Source organism: Spermophilus citellus (assembly GCF_964194105.1).
Source record: "Spermophilus citellus genome assembly, chromosome: 7".
Lineage (NCBI taxonomy): Eukaryota > Metazoa > Chordata > Mammalia > Rodentia > Sciuridae > Spermophilus > Spermophilus citellus.
In genome coordinates, this window is record NC_138188.1 from 29600779 (window position 1) to 29623839 (window position 23061).

General features: G+C 40.3%; 1 protein-coding gene across 1 annotated transcript in view; it reads right to left on the bottom strand.

Annotated features, from left to right (window-relative positions):
• The window catches only part of CPNE4 (copine 4), a 450966-nt gene that overhangs the window by 32487 nt on the left and 395418 nt on the right, over positions 1 to 23061 (bottom strand). Inside the window, exons 9-10 of the mRNA XM_081301802.1 lie at positions 17437 to 17523; positions 9862 to 9921 (exon numbers count right to left, since the gene is read on the bottom strand). Coding sequence (XP_081157928.1) covers positions 9862 to 9921; positions 17437 to 17523 — 147 coding nt within the window. The remainder of the gene's footprint in view (positions 1 to 9861; positions 9922 to 17436; positions 17524 to 23061) is intronic.

Below are 23061 nucleotides of genomic sequence, written 5' to 3' on the forward strand. Positions count from 1 at the left end.
TCCAGATGAGTATTCATAGACTTTATGCAACAATGTATTTTAAAATATTTTTTAACAACATATCTTAGAGCTGGGGCTAGGGTAAATCAAAGAGGTGGCTAAGGTATAAAGCCTAAGGAGGCATTCATTATCAGCTGACCCTACACTCATACCATCCTGAGACTGAATGCCTCCTTGAATTTTGTCCCCCTCTCTGGCTTCCTCCTTCCCCCTCCTGGTCCATTATGTCATTTCATTTCTATCAATTCTTCATCCTCAGACCTGGAATAAGCTCTTAATTTTTAACACACTACGGTGGGGCAGAGACGATGTGGAGATGGGGGATTGTGGTTGAAGACATTAAGGGTAGAAATGAGAAGGATTTGGTGATTTATTTATTGTGGAGTTGGATGTCATTTATGGAAAAAGGGTAGGCAGACTTTGGGGAGCCATAGAGGAAGAAGATACCACTTTTGAGGATAATGGAAGAATGTGAAGCCAGAGTTAGAAGATCAGTATGCGGTTGCCTGTTCTTGGTGGTGCTCTATAGACTCACAGATGTGGCTTCTGGAAGTTTCCCTTCCCCCTGCAGTTAACACTCTGGGGGCTTCCACTTTTCCCATGGGAATGGCCCCAGGGTCTACAAAAATTGGAGAGGCTATTTCCAGCTCAGGAGATTCTGCAGTAGGTCTGGGGGAGGTATCGACTTAAAAAAAATTAACTGATGACAAAGCCAGTAAAACAAAGATGATTACTTTCCAGTCCTTTCTGTAGTTCTCATGGCTCATTAAAAAAATATTTTTTTCTCATGTGACTAAATGAACAGTTTTAAGTACATGGCAGCTGAAAGATTTCCTTTTCCTGGCAAGTGATAGTTTCTAAAAATCTCCTTCATGAAGCTAGAGGTAAAATATCTATCTTCAGGAGGTGGCCTTCTCCCAGGAATTCTTTGTGCTCTTTAAAGTTAGCATTAGTGGAAAGGGAACAGAGTGAAAGGTTAGATTTATTTTAGAAAGCAACAGGGAGGCAGTGAACGATTGGGGATTGAGTTGAGAAATAGAAGCAAGAAAATGACTGAAAAATGCCCAGTTTGTGGGGGTGGCTATAGACGCTTAGACTCCAGAGTGCTGGAGAGCCTGCCGAACCGCCACATTTTCATTTTGGGATATGCAGCATTTATGAAAACCTGTGGTTCTGGTATGTGCTCCAATCTTCTCAGCGGGCAGCCCAGGAATAGGCGCCCATTTGCTTTTTCCTTCTGCCCAGGAGGCCACTCTCATTATTAAACAAAGCTGTGGAGCAGATTTGCAAAACCTTGTGAAGAAGGCAAAAATGCTCTCTTCATGCCACCGAGTCCCCAGTTCATGGAGCTGTTCCTGGCAAAAGGCTAGAAGCAATGATGAGCGTTTTTCAAAACCCTGCTCCTCAGATCGTTTGCCTTCACGGAACCTGTTAATGTTGTTAATGTTGCAGCCATTGTGAAGCAGCCTCTGGTTAGTGGCTCCATCTCTTATCACCTGCGGTCAGCCTTTATGATATCATATTCTAGGGTATCTTTTTAAAATAAGTTTGTACACAATTTGGACTCGTGCAAAGAGCCTTGTAGGTGGAGATATTATTTATTTTGGGCCATGTGTTAGCTGTTTGTCACTGTGGCCCAAATACCCGAGACCAACCTGGAGGAGAAAATGTTTATCTTGGGCTAATGGTTTTGGAGGTTCAGTTTATGGTTGGCTGGTTCCATTGCTTTGGGCCCAAGGAGAGGCAGAACATCATGGCGGAAGTTCATGGTGGAGGACGCTCATCTCATAGTGGGTAGGAAGCAGAGAGAGGAGGTGGGAGGGGATAGGGAAAAAGAATCCTTCCAGGGAACTTCCCCGGGGACTCACCTCCTCTAGTCATGCCCCACCTGACTACAGTTACTACCCAGTCAGTCCATTCAAACTAAGATGGACCGACCAGACCACACCTCTCATAATCTAATTATTTTACCACTGAACTTACCACTGAACATCTCACATTCTAACCAAATCAGGCCATTTCTTAAATGATAGGATAAATTCTTATTCCTTTCTATTTCCACAACACTTTATAAGGAAGGGTAGAAAACAGGAAATGAGGGAAAGACCTCTGAGGTCATTTGGTTCATTTCCTGGAAATGGCAAAACATCTCCCTCTTCAACCCATGTCCTGGCTTTGCCTAAGGGCTCAGGAGGCAGGGCTCACTTGTATTTCTGAGAATCCATCAGTGGTTAATCTCGAATATATAAGAAGGATTTAAGAACTTAAACTGGGACCTGGTGTGGACACAAGATGCATTAAATGTGTTTGGGTTAAAAAAAGATTTCCCAAGAGAACCTTTAAATATGTAATCTGACTTTTAGGCTTGAAGGTCAGATGGGAGAAGCCAAATTTAGCTTATTCCATTATATCATATTATATTATTAAATGAAGGCAGAGATCAGGGAGAGAATATGATTTTTTTGAATTTTTAAAAATGATAAATGAGACAAATGTCATCCACAAGCAAGAAAAAAAGTTACCACTCAGGATTCTATTAATTTTTCTTTTCTAGTTATTTCACACATACTGTCTTCATTGATTTTGTGCTGCTATAACAGAATAACATGGACTGAATAATTTGCAATTAACAGAGATTTATTGGGCTCATGTATCTAGAAGCTGGGAAGTCAAAGAGCGCAGTGCTGGCATCATATAACCACTGATTTCTCAGACTCAGGCCCTTTTGCAGTCAATATTCTTGCATCCAAGAGAATAGAGCCCGCATGACCTGAATACCTCCCACTTGACCCCACTACCCAACACTGTTGCTTTGGGAATTATGTTTCTAACACATGATTTCTTGGAGACATACTCAAATTTTAGTATATGTACTATGTATGTACTGTAGTATGTCCAAATTTTAGTATATGCACTATGTGTGTATAATATTATATAGTTGTGATCACAGAATAGCTCTTCTTTATGTTATTTTTTCACTATATCATAACCATTGCCTCATGTTATTACCTAATCCTTGTCATTATAATTAAAAATGGCTTTATCATGGTCCATTTAAAGAAAGCACAACAGTACTGAAATTTGCATCTCCGCTATCTTTTTGCTGGATATTGAAGTTGCTTACAGCTTGTCTCTGTGAAAAATCTTTGTTACAATGAACATTTTTGTGCACCTGAAAAAGCAGTATCTTTCAAAGGGAACCTTTAATTCTTCTACCATTTCCTTTCCAAATACCTTATGGTGCCTGCCTCTTCCATGCAGTCTATAATTCTGTATCTCGTGTGTGAAATTCTAGTATCTGGTTTTATTTTTAGCTGTGGTGCCACGTGCCAAACCCAGTCTCTTTCCCTGTAGTCTCCGTTTCACCTGACTCACCTCTTCCAAGACTGAGATGCAACATTGCTTTAGAGTTCTTATGACTCGAGGATTCACATGATGTAGGAAGGTTGTCCTCAGGGGTGCCCTTGACCTCCCCAAGTCGTGTGCAAAGTTGGGTGTATGCAGTTTCTAGCAAGTGGATATGGATGGTGTATCAGATTCTCAAGTGTCTAGATGGCCAAAAATAATAAGAATCGTTGACAAGGACTCTTTTTAGGATCTCTTCTCTCTTTCCCTTCATGGGGCATTCTCCTCTGCTCAGGTCAGATTCAAGCCTAAAACCTTCTCTTTTTGAATTCTTGAACTGCCATACTGTTTTTCCCCCTTGCCTTCCCTTTGCCTACAAATTTCTTTCTTTCTTTCTTTCTTTCTTTCTTTCTTTCTTTCTTTCTTTCTTTCTTTCTTTCTTTCTTTCTTATATGGCAGGTCTTTTTATTTATTTATTTTTTCATTTTTTAAAATTTGTTTTAATTAGTTACACATGACAGTACAATGATCTTGACTTATCATACATTTGAATCAGATGGGGTATAATTTCTCATTTTTCTGAGAATACAGGTTACAGAATCACAGTGGTCATACAGTCACATATATACCCACAGCAATTATAATGTCTATTATTCTGCTGTTCTTCCATTTCCCCCTTCCCCTCTCCTCCCCTCCCATGACTTCTCTCTACCCAATCTAATGTGACCCACTTCTTTTTTTTTCCCCTCATACTTGTATTCTGTATAACGAAGGGGGTCTCCTTCCCTCTTCCATGGAATTCCCACTCTCCCTCCCTTTCCTTCCCATCTCTCTTCCCTATCTAGAGGTAATTTTCTTCTCATGCTCTTCCTCCCTACCCCATTTTGAGTCACCTCCCTTATATCAGAGAAGACATCCGGCATTTGTTTTTTAGGGATTGGCTAACTTCACTTAGCATAATCTGCTCTACTGCCATCCATTTCCCTGCAAATGCCATGATCTTGTTATTTTTTAGTGTTGAATAATATTCCATTGTGTATAAATGCCACATTTTTTTTATCCATTCATCCACTGAAGGGCATCTAGGTTGGCTCCATAGTATAGCTATTGTGAATTGTGCTGCTATAAACATTGATGTGGCTGTGTCCCTGTAGTATGCCATTTTTAGGTCTTTTGAGTATAGTCTAAGAAGAGGAATAGCTGGGTCAAATGGTGGTTCCACTTCCAGTTTTCCAAGAATCTCCATACTGCTTTCCATATTGGCTGCACCAATTTGCAGTCCCACAAGCAATGTCTGAGTGTACCTTTTCCCCCACATCCTCATCAGCTCTTGTTGTTATTTTACTTTATAATGGCTGCCATTCTTACTGGAGTGAGATGGTATCTTAGAGTAGTTTTAATTTTCATTTCCCTGACTGCTAGCGATGGTGAGCATTTTTTCGTGTATTGGTTGATTGATTGTATGTCCTCTTCTGAGAAGTGTCTGTTCAGGTCCTGGGCCCATTTGTTGATTGGGTTTTTTTTTTTTTTGTTTAACTTTTTGAGTTCTTTATATACCCTAGAGATTAGAGCTCTATCTGATGTGTGAGGGGTAAAAATTTGTTCCCAGGATGTAGGCTCCCTATTCACTTCACATATTATTTCTCTTGCTGAGAAAAAACTTTTTAGTTTGAATTCGTCCCATGTGTTGATTCTTGGTTTTAACTCTTGTGCTATAGGTGTCTTATTAAGGAACTTGGGGCCTAACCCCACCACCTTCAACTTTCTTGAACTAGTACTTAGACCTTCTGTATTCAGTTTCTTGCCTTCTGTTTCCTCCCTAACTCCAGGGTCTCATCTATCTCATTCTGCTAAAATTTTTTCTTTTGTCCTTTAGAGGCCATGTATCTTCTCATCATATAACCAAGTCATGGCTTGTTATTCTTTACCCTCTCTCTTCTCTTTAGTCCAATAGGATTGTTGCCCTTGATCTTGTAACTTTTTCCTCCTGGGCATTTGAGTTCCTGGCTCCTCCTAGACCTTCTGCTCCACTGGCACCTCTTCTCTTACTAGTCTCCCCCTCACCGCCCCCGGCCAGCAGATGGAGGTCCTTTACAATTTCCTGTCTTCAAGTCCCTTGTCTTTCTGCATTCTTCTCCTTGGTCATGTGATCCAGCCTCATGCAGGTGTGGCTCCACATCTTTCCTGAAACCTAGGTTCATATTTATAAGTACCATCTGCACCGGGATACCTGAAAGTACTTCCAACATGTCCAAAACCAAATTCATCCTCAAGTTCCTCTTAACTTGTGCATTTACATGAACAAGATGGCCATATTCTGCCAGCAAGGCAAAAAAACTCTTCGCTTCTTCATGAACTCATCATGCTCTTTGCTTTCAGTCTCCTCACTGTGTCATAGACCCCAGCTTATTGTCTCTTCCCACAATACCTCTTCCTATTGGTGCCATACTCGTTCAGCCTTTTCCCCTGACCTGCACCAGGCCTGTTGTGGTGGGCTTGAGTCTTTTCTTACTCCATATTTTATACTCCCTTGACCATCATCAATACCTTTTAGCAAACATTCCCAGATTTACTTCTTTTTTTTTTAAAACATTTATTTTTAGTTGTAGATGGACACATACCTTTATTTTATTTTTATGTGGTGCTGAGGATTGAACCCAGTGCCTTATGCATGCTAGGCAAGCACTCTTCCTCTGAGCCACAACCCCAGCCACCCCCCGCCCCCCGCCCCCGGCCCCAGATTTACTTCTCTAAAGCATTTGCTACTGGCTTCAATGCCATGTTCATGATCCTTTTGGACATTCCATTATCTACCAAATGACCTTGGAATTCAAATCCACTCAAGTTTGGAGCCCCAAATGCTTTCCAACATCCCCCTAAATATATCCTGCTTATTCATATTAACCCAAATAAGGTCGTGGTATTTGCCATTGGAAAATATAAGTGCATGTGCATAAATATTTAGGTTCATGAAGGTGCTCTAAAAAATCCAAAAAGCCCAGTATCATATATAACCATTCAATTTGTTTCTTTTCCTACAATTTATGTTCCCTTAAAGGTTTAGGGTTTGATTGATTACAATTCAACAAAAATATTTTGAGAAGCCTCGCATCTAAAGACAAGGATATCTCATCTTTAATACTCTCTCTCTCTCTCTCTCTCTCTTTTTTCTTTTGGTACCAGGGATTGAACCCAGGGGTACTTAACCACTGAGCCAAATCTCCAGCACTTTTTAATAGCATGGAGTTTCTCAGGGCCTGGCTAAGTTGCTGAGGCTGGCTTTGAACTCGTGACCCTCCTGCCTCAGCCTTACAAGTCCCTGGGATTACAGGTGTGCACCACTGTACCCGGCTTTAAGCTTTCTTTAAGCTCCTGCATGTCATCTGTGCTGGTCAGAGTCTCTATCGGAAACAAACAACTCATTGGAAAGAGATGATTGACAACAATTAAGGTGAAACCAACCAGAAAAGGTAGGAAGGAGCAATGATGAGAACTCAGCAATTACTAGAACTATCTGCAGGACAGGGAACCTGGTGGGAACTGTTGCCTTCAGCAGAGGAAGAAGGCTGCTGCCAAGCCACAGCTTGGCAGGCAGAAAGCTGGGGGAATGACTATTCCTGGTTGTTATCTCCTATTTGATCTCTGATTGGAGCCTCTTGCTTGCCAAACCCAATCAAAGGCTAAGAGCAGGAGAGCCTGGCTAGTGTATTCAGAGGTCCCTCTCCTGGGGCACAGAGAGCAGAAGTGGAGAAGGAGAAATAGCTCCTGAGGAGCAAATGGAGAACATTCAGAACCACATGTTACCTCTGGCTCCTGAAAGTCATTCTCCGGAGTAACAGAAAGTTTGTGTCGACTAAAGCTACTGGGTTTGCTCAGGAGCCATGGAGCCTATCATGTGCCAATGGGAATTTTTGGCTCAAGGAGGGTCAGAGGGCCCATAGCGGTAGCACATGCCTATGATCCCAGCAACTCGGGAGGCTGAGGCAGGAGGACTGCAAGTTTCAGGCTAGCCTTAGCAACTTAGTGAGACTTGTCTAGAAACAAACAAACAAACAAACAAATAAGGGCTGGGGTAGCTCAGTAGCTCAGTGGTAAAGTGTCACTCTGGGTTTACTCCCCAGTACCCCCCCCCCCAAAAAAAAAAAAAAAGAATTACTGCAACAAAACACTTTTCTCCTCTCTCCCCTCTATCCCTCTCCATGCTAGGAAGCCCTCTTCGCCTCTCTTCTCATCTCTGCCATTTCCTTTTCATGTTGCTACATGGCTTCACTAGAATTACTGGGAAGAAAGCAAACACTTCTAGACCAAATTAAATATGTTAATTTTTACTGTTTGCATTATAATTTATAATTTATGTTAGATTGTACTGCTTGAGCAATAAGTTTTATATGAGAAAGCAGATTAATTTTGGAGGAAAATGACATTGAGGTAACTAGGATGTTTTTTTTTTAACAGCACACTCAACATGGAATACCTAGCAATGCTCTTCTGAGTCTCTAGCCTGCAACTCTGCAGGAGGAAGAGTTTTGTGGCAGGAACTATTGATGACTTGTCCCCCTTCTCTCAGCATTTATCTGCACGTTCTTCTTATCTTTTCATTCCTTGGTGCATACTGCTCTCTTCACTCAAATACCCCAGAGTCCCTCAGTTGGCACTGGAAGGGATGAGAATCCAGGACTGGGGTATGGTTGGTGGCCCTCAGTTCAGAACTGGGGTACGGTTGGTGGCAAACACTTCCCCTTCCATTTGGGGAAAATTAGCCAAGTGAGAAAGGAGAAAACAAAGAATGAAGGGCAACATTCCTGTGTCTGTCAGGCCACTGGGATATCCAAGACTCAGGGTAGGGAGCTGGGAATGCTTTGGGATTAAACTCTTGGGTTTTGGGGGGCTGATTCTTTGCAGCACAATTCCAAGGGCAAAGCATGCCTTTGAAGGTTGAATAAAAAGTTCTTCAAGAGCATAGGAGCTATAGAATCTAAAACAAACTGAAATCAATAAAGCTTTCCCTTGAAAAAACCTATAAATAGTTTTCTGAAATCGTTCCTTTGCCTAACATCTTGGAAAACTATTTCCAGTAGTTGTCATTTATGACCTTGCTCCCTTCCCTGCTTCCATTTGTATAGACCTGGAACAGCAAAGAACCAACCAAACAGATGTGTTAGTTGTGTGCCCACAGTAAACCTGTTCGCTACCTTCTGTAAGTGCCAGTGTGCATGTAGGAGGGATGGGCCACTGGATCATTAGAGAATCTTAGGCTTTGGACAAGTGACCAAATAATTAGCTCCTTTAAAGTATTCAAGAGTAAGTAAGGGGCTGGCGGTATAGCTCTGTTGGTAGAGTGCTTGCCTAGCATGCACAAGGCCCTGGGTTCAATCCCCAGTACCACACACACAAAAAAAGTATTCAAGAGTAAGTGAGCAGTGCCCTGAGTTTAGGCAGACCATAGGTAGACTTTTCTGGAGTGGAACAGATAAGCATTTAGCTAAGAAAACTTGGGTCTATCAAATGACCACTTGAATTACCCTTTGTGATTCCCTCTTTTAGTCCTTTGAGCACCACTATTTCTGGCCCCAGGTATGTTAGTTTTGTTGACTCTTTTGGGTCCCAAAGCTGTACAAAAAAATTAAACCCATTTTCCATGTCTTTCTCACCTGTCTGAGGCAGGCCAGGGAACTAAAGAGGACTTAGTTCCATGTGTGTGCTTCTGTGAGTTGAGAAACAAACACTGTACAGATTGTATCTCTCTGATTTATGTTCATGTTGCCTTCCCATGGGTTTTAGCATATCTTTATTTTGCCATCTGGTTCTGGGGATTATTATTTTTTTTTCTGGAGGTTACATTTGCCCTAGCCTAGGAAGATTTTAAATGTGAAGTTAATGAAAGCAAGTGGTTCCTGGACAGATGGTCTCACAAACTTCTACCTGGGGACTTTAAAAAGACCCAGGTCACCTACCCCATATACATTAGGAGTATATAAATCTCATGAACTCACAGGTTATATATGGATGATCATCAATTCATGTGTGAAGACTAGACATCCATTCTATTTCTCAGCCTGATTTCAACCTGGTTCCCCAATCTTTGGAATTTACCTTTTTATTGACTGATAAGCCCTTGGCACTAACCTTCATGGATGACACTGGTATTTGTCTTCTGGCCACTCGAGCACAACTAAGGCATCTGTTTTAGTTCTTACTAGCATGACTCATTTCCTACCCATGCTTTTCACCAAGTGTTGAAATCTGGCAACCTACATTTCATTCCTCATAGGGTTACTGAGGGAAGGGAAAGCATCAGGAGGGTTCTTCAGATCATCTGAGATTGCATGGCAAGAATCCTGCTATGATGCTGAGAATCCTATGCACTGGAGAAAATAGGAGCATAAACTCATTTGTGAAACATGATTCCACACACGACATCAGCAAGGAGACTCGAACAAAACTGACCCTGGGTTTAACAGACCCAGTACCATTCCCCCTTCTTTCCCTCTGAAGAAGAACGAACAATCAACTTACTGTAAACTGGATTTGACAGCCACCCATGATGTAGTCCAAGAAGGAGTGCATCTTGTGGATCTGTGTAAGAGGAGAGGAAACCAGCTTAAAAACAGCACCATCTTTTTCCTTGCAGGGTGAAGGCCTAAACTTTATGGATGGGCTGCTAAACCAGAAGAAAGAACAGAAAGAAATCTGTGGGCACCAAAGGGGTGAGTTGCTTTTGTTCCATTAGAAGAGAGAAAGAAACCAAGGTCAATGCCGATGAGCCTGTGAGGGCTGCAAATATCCATTCCCTGTTCTTTTGTTTTGGTTTATATATGATTTTAATCAACTTCTGCCTCTGGGGTGAAACTCAAACTATATTTTCAAAGGTTACTTCTGTTTTGGAATCAATAATTGTCTCAAACTGGGCTTCAGTCTTTCTTTCCTGTGCCTAAGTCCCAGGACTGGTAACATTCTTAATATTCGGGTCATCGAGATTGGTGGCTTTCAGATTCAATTAGCTGGGAAGGCTTTTACTGACAATTTGCTGTTAATTAAATCCTTTTCCTGCCATAAACAACAATGACTATCATTTCTTGAGTACTTAGTGTGTATCAGGTACTTAACATATTTTATGTCACTTAATTCTTAGAATGGCCTTATGGAGATTATACTACTATTGTCATTATGCCCATTTTATAGATGAGGAAATTAAGGTTAAGACCACAAAGCTAGTAGATGGTGGGATTGGGGATTCATATTATGGAAGTCTGGATTGCACAGTTCATCCTTTTGTTCTATGCTGGAACCCACGTGATCATTGCTTCCTGCCAGCTACCATCATCTGGGTTCTCATGTACTTTGTTGACTTTTGGTCTTAATTTTTGCTTCTTTAAGATTCTGCTGTTTGAGGGAGGTAGTACACTAAAGGAAAAACTAATCAAAGAGGAAAACCAATTCAAGAAAAATAACAAAAATAAACAAATATGGCTGGAAATACAAACCATGTCTCAATAGTAACCCTAAATGTTAATGGCTTAAACTCACCAGTCAAAAGACATAGGCTAGCAGATTGGATTTTAAAAAAGATCCAACAAAATGCTGCATACAGGAGATTCATCTGATAGGAAAGACATACACAGACTGAAGGTGAAAGATTGGGAAAAATCATAGCACTCACATGGTAGCGGAAGCAAGCAGGGGTTTCCATACTCATATCAAGTAAAATAGACTTCGAGCCAACGTTAATCAAAAGGGATGAAGATGGACATTACATACTGCTCAAGGAAACCATACACCAACAAGACATAACAAAATATATATGCCCCAAACAATGGTGCAGTTGTGTTCATCAAACAAACTCTTCTCAAGTTCAAGAGTCAATTTGACAAACACAATAATCTTAGGTGACTTTAACACACCACTCACCACTGGACAGACCTTCCAAACAAAAGTTGAATAAAGAAACTATGGAACTCAATAACACAATTAATAACTTAGACTTAACTGACATATATAGAATATTTCAACCTGCATCAAGTGGATACAATTTTTCTCAGTAGCACATGGATCCTTCTATAAAATAGACCATATACTATGCCACAAAGCAACTCTTGGTAAATACAAAAATATAGAGATACTACCATGCATTTTATCAGATCATAATGGAATGAAATTGGAAATCAATGACAAAATAAAAAAAAATTTCCCCATCACCTGGAGTCTAAGCAATATGCTACTGAATGAACAATGGGTCACAGAAGACATTAAGGAGGAGATTTAAAAATTCTGAGAGGTGAATGAGAACATAAACACAACATATCAAAATCTCTGGGACACTATGAAGGCAGTACTAAGAGGAAAATTCATTGCTTGGAGTTCATTCCTTAAAAGAAGAAAAAGTCAACAAATAAATGATCTCATACTACATTTCAAAGCCCTGGAAAAAGAACAAACCAGCAGCAAAAACAGTAGAAGCCAAGAAATAATTAAAATTAGATCTGAAATCAATGAAATCAAAACAAAAGGAACAATTGAAAAAATTGACAAAACAAAAAGTTGGTTCTTTGAAAAAAGAAATAAATAAGATCGACAGACCCTTAGCCACGCTAATGAAGAGAAGGAGAGAGAGAACTCAAATGACCAGCATATGTGATGAAAAAGGCAACATCCCAACAGACACTACAGAAATACAGAGGATAATTAGAAATTATTTTGAAATCTTATACTCCAATAAAATAGAAGACATTGAAGGCATCAACAAATTTCTTAAGTCATATGATTTGCCCAGATTGAGTCAGGAAGATCTACACAAGTTAAGCAGATCAATATCAAGTGAGGACATAGAAAAAGCCATAAAAAAGCTTACCAACCAAAAAAAAGCCCAGGACTGGATGGGTACACAGCTAAGTTCTACAAGCCCTTTAGAGAAGAACTAACACCAATACTTTTCAATTTATTTCAGGAAATAGAAAAAGAGGGAGTAATTCCAAACTCATTCTATGAGGCCAATATCACCCTGATCCCCAAACCAGGCAAAGACACATCAAGGAAAGAAAACTTCAGACCAATATCTCTAATGAACATAGATGCAAAAATTCTCAATAAAATCCTGGCAAATTGAATACAAAAATATATCAAAAGGATTGTGCACCATGATCAAGTGGGATTCATCCCAGGGATGTAAGGTTGGTTCAACATAAGGAAATAAATAAATGTAATTCATCACATCAATAGACTTAAAGAATCATATGATCATCTCAATAGATGCAGAAAAACACTTGACAAAATACAGCACCCCTTTATGTCCAAAACACTAGAAAAACTAGGGATAACAGGAACATATCTCAACATTGTAAAGGCTATCTATGCTAAGCCTCAGGCCAACATTATTCTAAACAGAGAAAAATTGAAGGCATTCCCTCTAAAAACTGTGAAAGAGGGATGCCCTCTTTCACCACTTCTATTCAACATAGTTCTTGAAACACTGACCAGAACAATTAGACAAATGAAAGAAATCAAAGGGATATGTATAGGAAAAAGAACTTAAATTAGCTTTATTTTCTGACAATATGATTCTATATGATTGTATACCTAGAAGACCCCCAAAAAAACTCCACCAGAAAACTTCTAGAACTAGTAAATGAATTCAGCAAAGCAGCAGGATATAACATCAACACCCTTAAAATCAAAGGCATTTCTGTATATCAGTGACAAAGACTCTGAGAAGGAAATGAGGAAAACTACCCCATTCACAATAACCTCAAAAAAATAAAAAAAAACTTGGGATTCAACTTAATGAAAGAAGTGAAAGATCTATACAATGAAAACTATAGAACCCTAAAGAGAGAAATCAAAGAAGACCTTAGAAGATGAAAATATCTGCCTTACTCTTGGATAGGCAGAATTAATATTATCAAAATGACCATACTACCAAAAGCACTGTACAGATTTAATGCAATTCCAATCAAACTCACAATGACATTCCTCATAGAAATAGAAAAAGTAATTATGAAATTCATCTGGAAAAATAAGAGACCCAGAATAGCTAAAGCAATCCTTAGCAGGAAGAGTGAAGCAGGTGGCATCGCTATACCAGAACTTAAACTATACTACAGAGCAATAGTAACAAAAACAGCATGATATTGGCACCAAAACAGACTGTTAGACCAATGGTACAGAATAGAGGACACAGAAATTAACCCACAAAATTACAATTATCTTATATTAGACAAAGGTGCTAGAAACATGCACTGGAGAAAAGATAGCATTTTCAACAAATGGTGCTGGGAAAACTGGAAATCCATATGCAACAAATGAAATTAAACCCATATCTCTCACCATGCACAAAACTTAACTCAAAATGGATCAAGGACCTAGGAATTAAACCAGAGACTCTGCGTCTAATAGAAAGAAAAAGTAGGCTCTAATCTTCATCATGTGGGATTAGGCCCCAACTTCCTTAATAAGACTCCTATAGTACAAGAACTAAAACCAAGAATCAATAAATGGGATGGAATCAAACTAAAAAGTCTTTTCTCAGCAAAGGAAAGAATCTGTGAGGTAAACAGAGAGCTTACATCCTAGGAGCAAATCTTTACCCCTCACACATCAGATAGAGCACTAATCTCTAGGGTATAAAGAACTCAAAAAGCTAAGCACCAAAAAAACAAATAACCCAATCAACAAATGGGCCAAGGACCTGAACAGACACTTTTCAGAAGAGGATATTCAATCAATCAACAAATATATGAAAAAATGTTCATCATCTCTAGCAATCAAAGAAATGCAAATCAAAACTACTCTAAAATACCATCTCACTCCAGTCAGAATGGCAGCTATCAGGAAGACAAATAATAATAAGTGTTGGCGAGGATGTGGGGAAAAAGGTACACTCATACATTGCTGGTGGGACTGCAAATTGGTTCAGCCAATATGGAAAGCAGTATGGAGATTTCTTGGAAAGCTGGGAATGGAACCACCATTTGACCCAGGTATCCTTCTCCTTGGTCTATACCCAAAGGACTTAAAAACAGCATACTACAGGGACACAGCCACATCAATGTTTATAGCAGCACAATTCACAATAGCTATACTATGGAGACAAACTAGATGCCCTTCAGTGGATGAATGGATAAAGAAAATGTGGCATATATACACAATGGAATTTTAGTCAGCAATAAAAGAGAATAAAATCATGGCATTTGCAGGTAAATGGATGGCGTTGGCCAATCCCCCCAAAATAAATGCTGAATGTTTTCTCTGATATAAGGAGGCTGACTCATAGTGGGGTAGGGAGGGGGAGATGGGAGAAATAGATGAATTCTACATTGGGCAGAGGGGTGGGAGAGAAAGAGGGCAGTGGGTTAGCAAGGATGGTGGAATGTGATGGACATCATTATCCAAAGTACATGTATGGAGACACGAATTGGGTTTCAACCTACTTTATAAAAAAATAGAGATATGAAAAATTGTGGTATGTATGTGTAATAAGGATTGTAATGCAAAAAACAAATACATGTATAAAGACATGAATTGGGGTGAACATACTTTATGAAAAATTGTGGCTATATGTGTGATAAGAATTGTAACATATTCTGCTGTCGTGTATTTTAAAAAATAAAATCAATAAGAAAATAAGTAGAAATTGGAGAAGAAAAAAAAGATTCTGCTGCTTGACTCTTGGTGATATTCACTTACTCATTTATTCAACAAGAATTTATTGAGCACTCACTACGCAGTTGATGAAAGAAACAGATGCGTTAGCTGCAGCCAGGGACCTTACAGAATGGACCCTTTTACTGGACAGCCAGTAACTGATTCTCTTCCTTCACTTCTCAGATTCCATTTGATGGAAGCTTCTCAGAGACTGACATGAAATCCTGTATTGGTCTCTGGAGATCCCACCTCCTGGTGGCACACATCTATGGGCAGGTTTTTCCCGGAGTTGATGATCACTGAGTCCTCTGGATAGTGCCTATTCTTGGCTTTCTTATGGCATGCTTTCCTTGACAGAGTATCAAGGAGGTAAGATCTTGGGAGTGATTGAACAGCAGTGGCATCTGAGTGCTTTATTATCAGATCAACTCAATTATTCTCAGATGGAAGGTCAGAACAGAGAATGTACAGTCACCTTAAGGAGATGGATAACCATTGAATTGGTTCATCTATATCTTTCTCCTGCTTCTCTGGGCACAGGCATGGTCACTTGGCTCTTTTGAGTATACCCAGGATTTGATTTGTATAGGTATGATTAGATGAATGACACAGGGTAGAAGGTATGCCATAGCACATAGGAGGGCCCCGTGGGCAACATCGGGGTCAGTCGGGGAGTGGAAGGAGTGAGATGAAAGTGTGGATAAAAGCCTTCATTGTGATTTTCACAAGAGAGAATGGATGAGGCAGGATAAGCAGTCAACCGGTCTTAGGATTGTGTAGTTTGAATCCTTTCAGCAGACTTTGAACTACAGGTTGTCTCTAGTTATCTAAAACCTGTCCCTGTGATGACGTAATGCAGAGGGAGTGGGCATGATGTATGAGAGTTCAATAAGGAGGGTGGTTGAGGGTATGGGCTCCAGATTGGTTGGTTTGCATATCAAAGGCATGTTGGACAGCAAGGGGTGTGGCAGTTCCTTCTTGGATCTACAAAGCCCAAATATGCCAAAGCATAAAAAAAATTTAAAAAAATGAATAAAACAATGACTCCAGGCATAGTTAGTTTCAATGATAGGCTCAAAGGGTGGGCATGTGACCTAAATCAGACCAACCAACCTTTTCCTTTACTGTCCTTATATAAGGATGTGATCCTGCAGCAGTTGGCTGCCATGGAGAAACTAGTTTGGGAGAAGTGACCTGATATACACACAGTGTCTAATTTATAAGGACTCATCTTGTGATGTTACTTACTTTTTGAAGTTCTAAAAGTAATTTGCTTTCAGTACAAACCATACCTTGAGTTTTGATAATCTTGCAGGCTAGGCAGATGCAGTATGATGTTCTCTCAGTGCTGGGTAGCAGCAAAGAACCACAGCTTGCAGTTGGTCACAAGACCATGAGGGTAAACAACCAATAGTCTACAGTGTACTATGTTATTAAGCTATGTTTGGTAGTTTATATGTATTAAGTATTAAATGCATTTTTGACTCATGCTATTTTCAACTTACTATGGGTTTATTGGGATATAACCCCATTATAAATTGAGGAGCATCTCTCACCGCCCCCCCACACCACCCCCATCTCCGTGTGTGTGTGTGTGTGTGTGTGTGTGTGTGAGTGTGTGTGTGTGTGTGTGTGTGTATGCATATGGTAGAGTCAGGTAGACATCTTAACATCTCCATTGTTACATTTAGCACTTGCATGACTCTGAGCTACTTGAATTACTTCATTTGAAAGGCTTGTGGTGACAGTTACATAGAATTTATTGAAGTTACTCTTACATAGTAAGTACCGAACTAGCAGCAGAATTATTCTCAGATGTAATTTAAGAGATTTAGTTATTAGCATATGGAATTTTCTGCAAAGTTGAACCTCTTTAGGAGGAATTTCTAGGTCCTTTAATCTTCTTCCATGATTTTTTTTCACACGGTCCCTTTCAGCTTGAGTGAGGTAGCACATATAAAGCACTGAACATGTCCCTATATAGTGAGGGACATAGTAAGTGTCCTAGAAATATTGGCTATCTACTTGGGTATCTTCCTGAACAGAGAGGAGCTTAACCAGTGACCGGGATTCCCTTGTCTTTGAGGGCAAGTGGTGTCCTTGGGGGTGGGAATAGTGGCATTGGCATTTGTGATTGGTTCCAAGGCACTTATGATTACATCTCTCTTTGTGTATCCATTAATACATTAAATTTCTGATTTTTCCCATATTTTTATTGGTGCATTATAATTGCGCATAAAGGTTGGATTTTTTTTTATCATATATCGATACATGCACACCATATAACAATACAATTTGGCCAACGCCATTCCCCAGTGTTTCTCCTTTCCTTCTCCTTATCTTAAAAAAAGCTCTCTTCATTGTCACACTCTCTCCCTCTGATCACATAGCCTGAACTGTTCCTTCCAGACAGACCTAGCTTCACACTCCTGGAAGAGAGGGCTGCCTACGTACCTTGCACTGATTCAGAATCACAATGCCTGAGTTCTTGTAATTCTTCTTCTTGGCTTTGTACTTGGGATTGATGCACTCCCACTGCACCTGCAACAAGAAGGGTCATAGCTTGAGAGGCTGCCCAGGAGGAAGTCGAGTCAAGTTTAATGAGGCCAAGATGTTGGATACTTCTGTGGACACACTGAGGTGGAGGGCTGATGAGTGGTTTAGATAGTAACACTTGCATCGAGGGGAACAGTAAGGTTGAATGACAGGGTGAGACTCTATTATTACTGCCTGGTTCAAATTCCAGCTCCTTCATTTCCCAGCTATGTGACCTTTGGCAAATGACTTGATTCCTCTATGCCTTAGGCAACTCCTCTAGAAAATGGATCTTAGAATGATATCTATTTCATAGGATTATACTGATAATTGCATGATTAATCTATGTAATAATTATGGGCCAGTGTCTGGCACACAGTAAATGCTTACTATTCATAGGGTCCAATTAAACAACAGAGAAAATAGGAGACCTGCAGACATACAGGTGAGTGATACACAGTGCTAAGTCTTAGCACCTGGGAATTTGCTGAAAAGGTAGGAAAAGTGAGGAGCATTGAATGTTGGCTGCAAATGTTAGTAAGAACACTGATGAGTTTATGCCAGACTTCACTGAAGCCTGAAATAGTGGATTCACGTGTGTTACAACAGTGGCATAATTGATCTCCAAAGGGACTCCTATGAGAGATAAGAATGGCTGAGACCTGAGAAGTTAGGGAGTTAAGGAGAAATGTAGAAGAATAATTTTCAACCTTTCCAGCCTCCAGATTTCATGGGACTAAATCAACCGCGAGACAAACATTCAAGAGTCATTAAATGCTCCTGCCCACCATCCTCTGGGAGTTGGATCCTGGGATTTCCACCAAGGAGACAAAATTTCACCCCTTGATAATTAGAAGTGCCTTATAGGAAGCAGTTTCTGAGGCCAATGTGAGAGGGGCAGACTGACACTTTAGTAGCCTCCAGTGATCCACTCCTCTTGGTGCCCATGTGTTTCTATAATTCCATCCCAGAATGGGGCTGAGCTTAGTCATGTGACTTATTTTGGTCAACGTGACATTAGCAAAGACCTGGGAAGTTTTTTCCACTGCGTAAAAAAGCTTATGCTGGTCTCCTGAGTTCCGAGTTCTATTGTTTTTAGAGAATTATAATTATGCATAGTATTTGGGTTAATTTTGACAAAATCATGCATGCAAGGAATTTGATTTCAATTCCTATTCTCCCCATTCTCCTCCTTCCTTCTTCTCCTCTCTCCTTCTATTCTCCTTCCTATACTCTACTGATCTTTCTTTCACTCTTTTATTTATTTATTTCTGATTGGTATTTTCTATATATAGACATAAAGGTAAAATTCTCTTTGGTGCATTTGCTCTTGCTTCCATATATGAAAGAAAACATTTTACCCTTGATTTTCTGAGCCTACCTTATTGCATTAAGCACATTTTTCTCCATTTCCATTCATTTACAGAAATGCCATTATTTCATTCTTCTTTGTGGCTGAGTGAAACTCCATTGGGCATATATACCACATTTTCTTGATCCATTCATCTATCAACAGGCATCTAGGTTGATTCTATAATTTGCCTGTTGTGAATTGTGAACTGAAGAGGCTGAATCACTGTAGTATGCTGGTTTTAGTTCTTTTGGATAAATACCAAGGAGTGGGATAGCTGGGTCATATGGTGGTTCTATTTCTAGTTTTTTTGAGGAATCTCCACATTGCTTTCCATGGTGGTTGTACTAATTTGTAGTCCCACCAATGATGTATGAGCATACCTTTCCCCCCACATCCTCACCAGCATTTATTGTTATTTGTGTTCTTGACAACTGCCATTCTGACTAGAGTGAGATGAAATCTTAAGATTATAAATACTATTAAGGATTGTAATATTCATCCATGAAAAGTCGACTCACTTTCATCTCAGACGAAGATAAGCTGGTAGTGTAGGATGAGTTAGTTTAGCCAAGCAAGGGCTCCCAAAGAAGCAGAATCAAAATCTGCAGGTATTTAGGGCCTTTGTACCTGTGGGGTGGTAGGGGGGCTAATGAACCAGGTCTAAGTAAACTGCATTGTCTGGGAATGAAGTTGTCACACCTATGGTGTCTCTACTTCAGCAATCCCACTTAATTCTTCTCACAACCTACTTTTATGAGTCCAAGATGAGGCTCACAGAAGAGAAGAAACGTGCCCAGGTCATATAGGTGGTAACTGCTGGCTCTGGGATTCACATTGGCATCAGTGTCACTCAAAATCCTGGCCTCCCTCTAGGAGGGTCTTGTGGGGGATCCCCCATTTGGGCTTGACAATCTTCCCTTGGGCCACTTTAAACTAAGGGTGCTTATGAAGGGCACTCAAGAATTAATCCAGAACCATGACTTGTACAAGAAGTTTGTTTGAATGGTACCATCTTCTTTCTCCCTCTGATGCTACTCACTGAGGTTCCTCAGGGTTGAAACCTCCTCTGACCTCTCTTCTCTCCTGTCTCCCAGTTACTCATACCTTCTGTCAACTTTAAATAGCCTTTATTTGTTGGCAGCTCCCAAAATTCACTTATAGGCCAGCTTCACCCCTGAGTCCCAGTTTTTCCAGAACCTAATTCTCTAATTTTATTCACAAACTGCACATCCCTGCCACAAAACTTCCTTATTTCCAGGATCAATGCATCTTTACATCATCCTTTTTCTCCTTCCCTTTCTCCCTGGTATCCCATTCCTCAACAAATTTTATGGTTCCCATCTCCAAAACGTATCTTAAATCTCTCTATTTGTCTCTATCTCCATTACCATTTATTCAGTCCTGACAGTCTCCTAACAGATCTCCCTGCCTCACTCCCTTGCCACTCTTTAATTGATTATCTATGCAATAGACAGAGCGAGCTTTCAAAAAATTAAAACCAGTCGTGTCACCTCTAGCTTAAAACCCTTTGAAGCGCTGTTCAATAGAAATAGTTTCCATTTGCACATCCAAGATTGTAGCTGCCAGTCACAGGAGGCTATTGAGTACCTGAAATGTGGCTAACATGACGGATGAATTGAATTTTTAATTTAATTTTAATTAATTAAAATTTAAATAACCACGTGAGTGCACCCTCATGGCATTTAGAAGAATCTACCAAAATCTGCTTTTGCTGGCCTCTGCTCTGATTTGACCACAGCTCATGCATGGCTCCCTCGCTCTCTCTGCTCCAAATACACTGGACTCTTTCCAAGTGCTCAACCACATGAAGATCTATTCTGCCTCCACCCTTCACCCATGCTCTTCCCTCTGCCTGCTGGGCCTTTTTCTCACTTGATACACCCTTTGCTTCTCTTCATACTTCAAGGACCTCAACTTAAATGTTGCCTTTTTGGATTATCTCTTGCAGCACATACTTTTGTACCTAAACTGGCTGTTATGATTTAGGCATGAGGTTTCCCCCGAAAGCTCACATATCAGACAATGCAAGAAGGTTTGGAGGAGAAATGATTTGTTCATAGCTTTAACCTAATCAGTAAATTAATCCCTGAATGGATTATTGAGCAGTAACTCGAGGCAGGCAGGATATGGCTGGAGGAAGTGGTTTATTGTGGGTGTGGCTATGGGAGATATATTTTGTATCTGGAGAGTGGAGTCTCTTTCTCAGCTTGCTGACCACCATGCGAGCTGGATCCCTTTGCCACATTCTTCTACCATGAAGTCCTGCCTCACCTCAAGCCCTGAGGAATGGAGCCTGCCGTCTATGGACCTCTGAAACCATGAGCTCTTAAATAAACTTTTCCTCCTTTACAGTTGTTCTGTGGGGTCTTTGGGTCACAGCAGTGAAAAAAACTGACTAAAACACTGGCTCAGCTTTTAAATAAAATTTACAACAAGTTGTAACTGCATTTTTATTTTTTTGTGGACATGATTTGCATATATTTATGTTCTACCCCAACTCCCACTAGTCTGTATGCTTCAGAGATAATGTCAAGGTGGTCAGTCATGGTATAACTAGAGCCTGACAGAGCTCCTGGAGTTTAGGTACTTCCCAGTAAATATGTAAAATCAATAAAGAATAGTTCCCATTGTGCGCAAATGTGTTAAAATATGGGCTGTGTGGCTGAACTAAAATGTTCTGGTATCTTAGTGATATATTAAGGTGTAGTAGCATCTGTTCCATTTCATCAGTGACACTTAAAGATTTCTTTCTGTTTGAAAGCATCAGGCTTTGGTGGTTTTAAAATATGATATATTGTTACAATCTCACTTGTAATACCCTCTCAGGAGCCCAAAGATGAAATGTTTCCCATATTGATTGATTTGACTATTTCTATTTATGGAGGTAAACAAGGCAGGAACTTTATAAAACCCTTTACAACTCTAGCAGGTGGTATTGATAAACTGTCATTGATTTATTAGCTCAATAGGGCCTGAAACTACTGTACATTAAGTGGAGTAACAATTTCTCTGGTTATATTTCTTATTATCCTGAGAGTGACTTTACTTATAACGTAGTGTTGATTGTAATCGTGGCCCTGAAACTCCGCATGCCTACTTGTGGGAGGTCTCTGCATGTTTGACACGTTGCTTGCAATATCTGGGACATAAGAACACACATGGGAGCCATTGCAGGAGCTAAGTGGATAGCTGCCCTTGAATTTCCAGAGCAAAGGTACACATTGGACAAGTGGATCTGATTCATGTTCAACTTCTAACTCGAAAGGTTATCAGTCAATTCCCATCCAATCTGATTTTATCCTGGCTTTACATCTGAAAGAGGGAACTTGAAAAATGAATTGGGGTGGGTGTGTGACTGTGGGTTCAATTCCTAGCACAGCCTCTCTGCCCCCCAAGAAAATAAAAGGAAGAAAAAGGAGTTGGGAAATCATCTCTAATCAGGATTTCTGACCAGACCATTCACATGATCTTAACTCTAAGGGAAGAGACTTTCTCCAAGACACTGAGCCCTGTGCTCTGATGTCACTACTGTCTGCTCTGTTGGGTCAGTAGACTTAGTGTAAGAATGGCAGGTGTCTTGGGATGATTTCCCGCAGCAGTAAACTCTTAGGCAGGGATATAAGTGAAAACAGGTCATCTGGCAGGTAACACCAGGATACACCTATTCAGTGGGGAATTAGAGGAGGCAGCCATGGAAAGGTAGGTCATCAAGTCAGTGACACTGTGGGCAACTAGGCTTTTTCCTGCTGGGGAACCCTGAAAACCACACAGAGCACATGCCTCAAGAGTTTTGCTATCTGAAGGGCAAGAGAGTTGGGGCATTTACATCCCAATTCTCATTAGTTGTTTGTTGAGGGCTACTTCCAGAAGGTGTTAGATCTTCCTCCATACTTCCTGCCTGCTTTGGGCATGGGCAAAGCAGGTTCTAGCAACCAGAAGAAGCCCTCCAGCAAAAAGACTCAGGTACTATAGCTGGTAGGTGGGAGACGCACACTGGACAAGGACAAGAGGTTGCATGGTTAACGCTAAACAACAGTTACTGACTGATGTTTAAGGGTGTGCGTGTGTCTGAGAGGGGAAAAAAAAGAGGGATTTAGGTTTCTATGTGGTGCAATGTGTCTTTGTGTTGTGTGGCAGTGTTTGGGTGCATGTCTTGATATCAAGTGTGT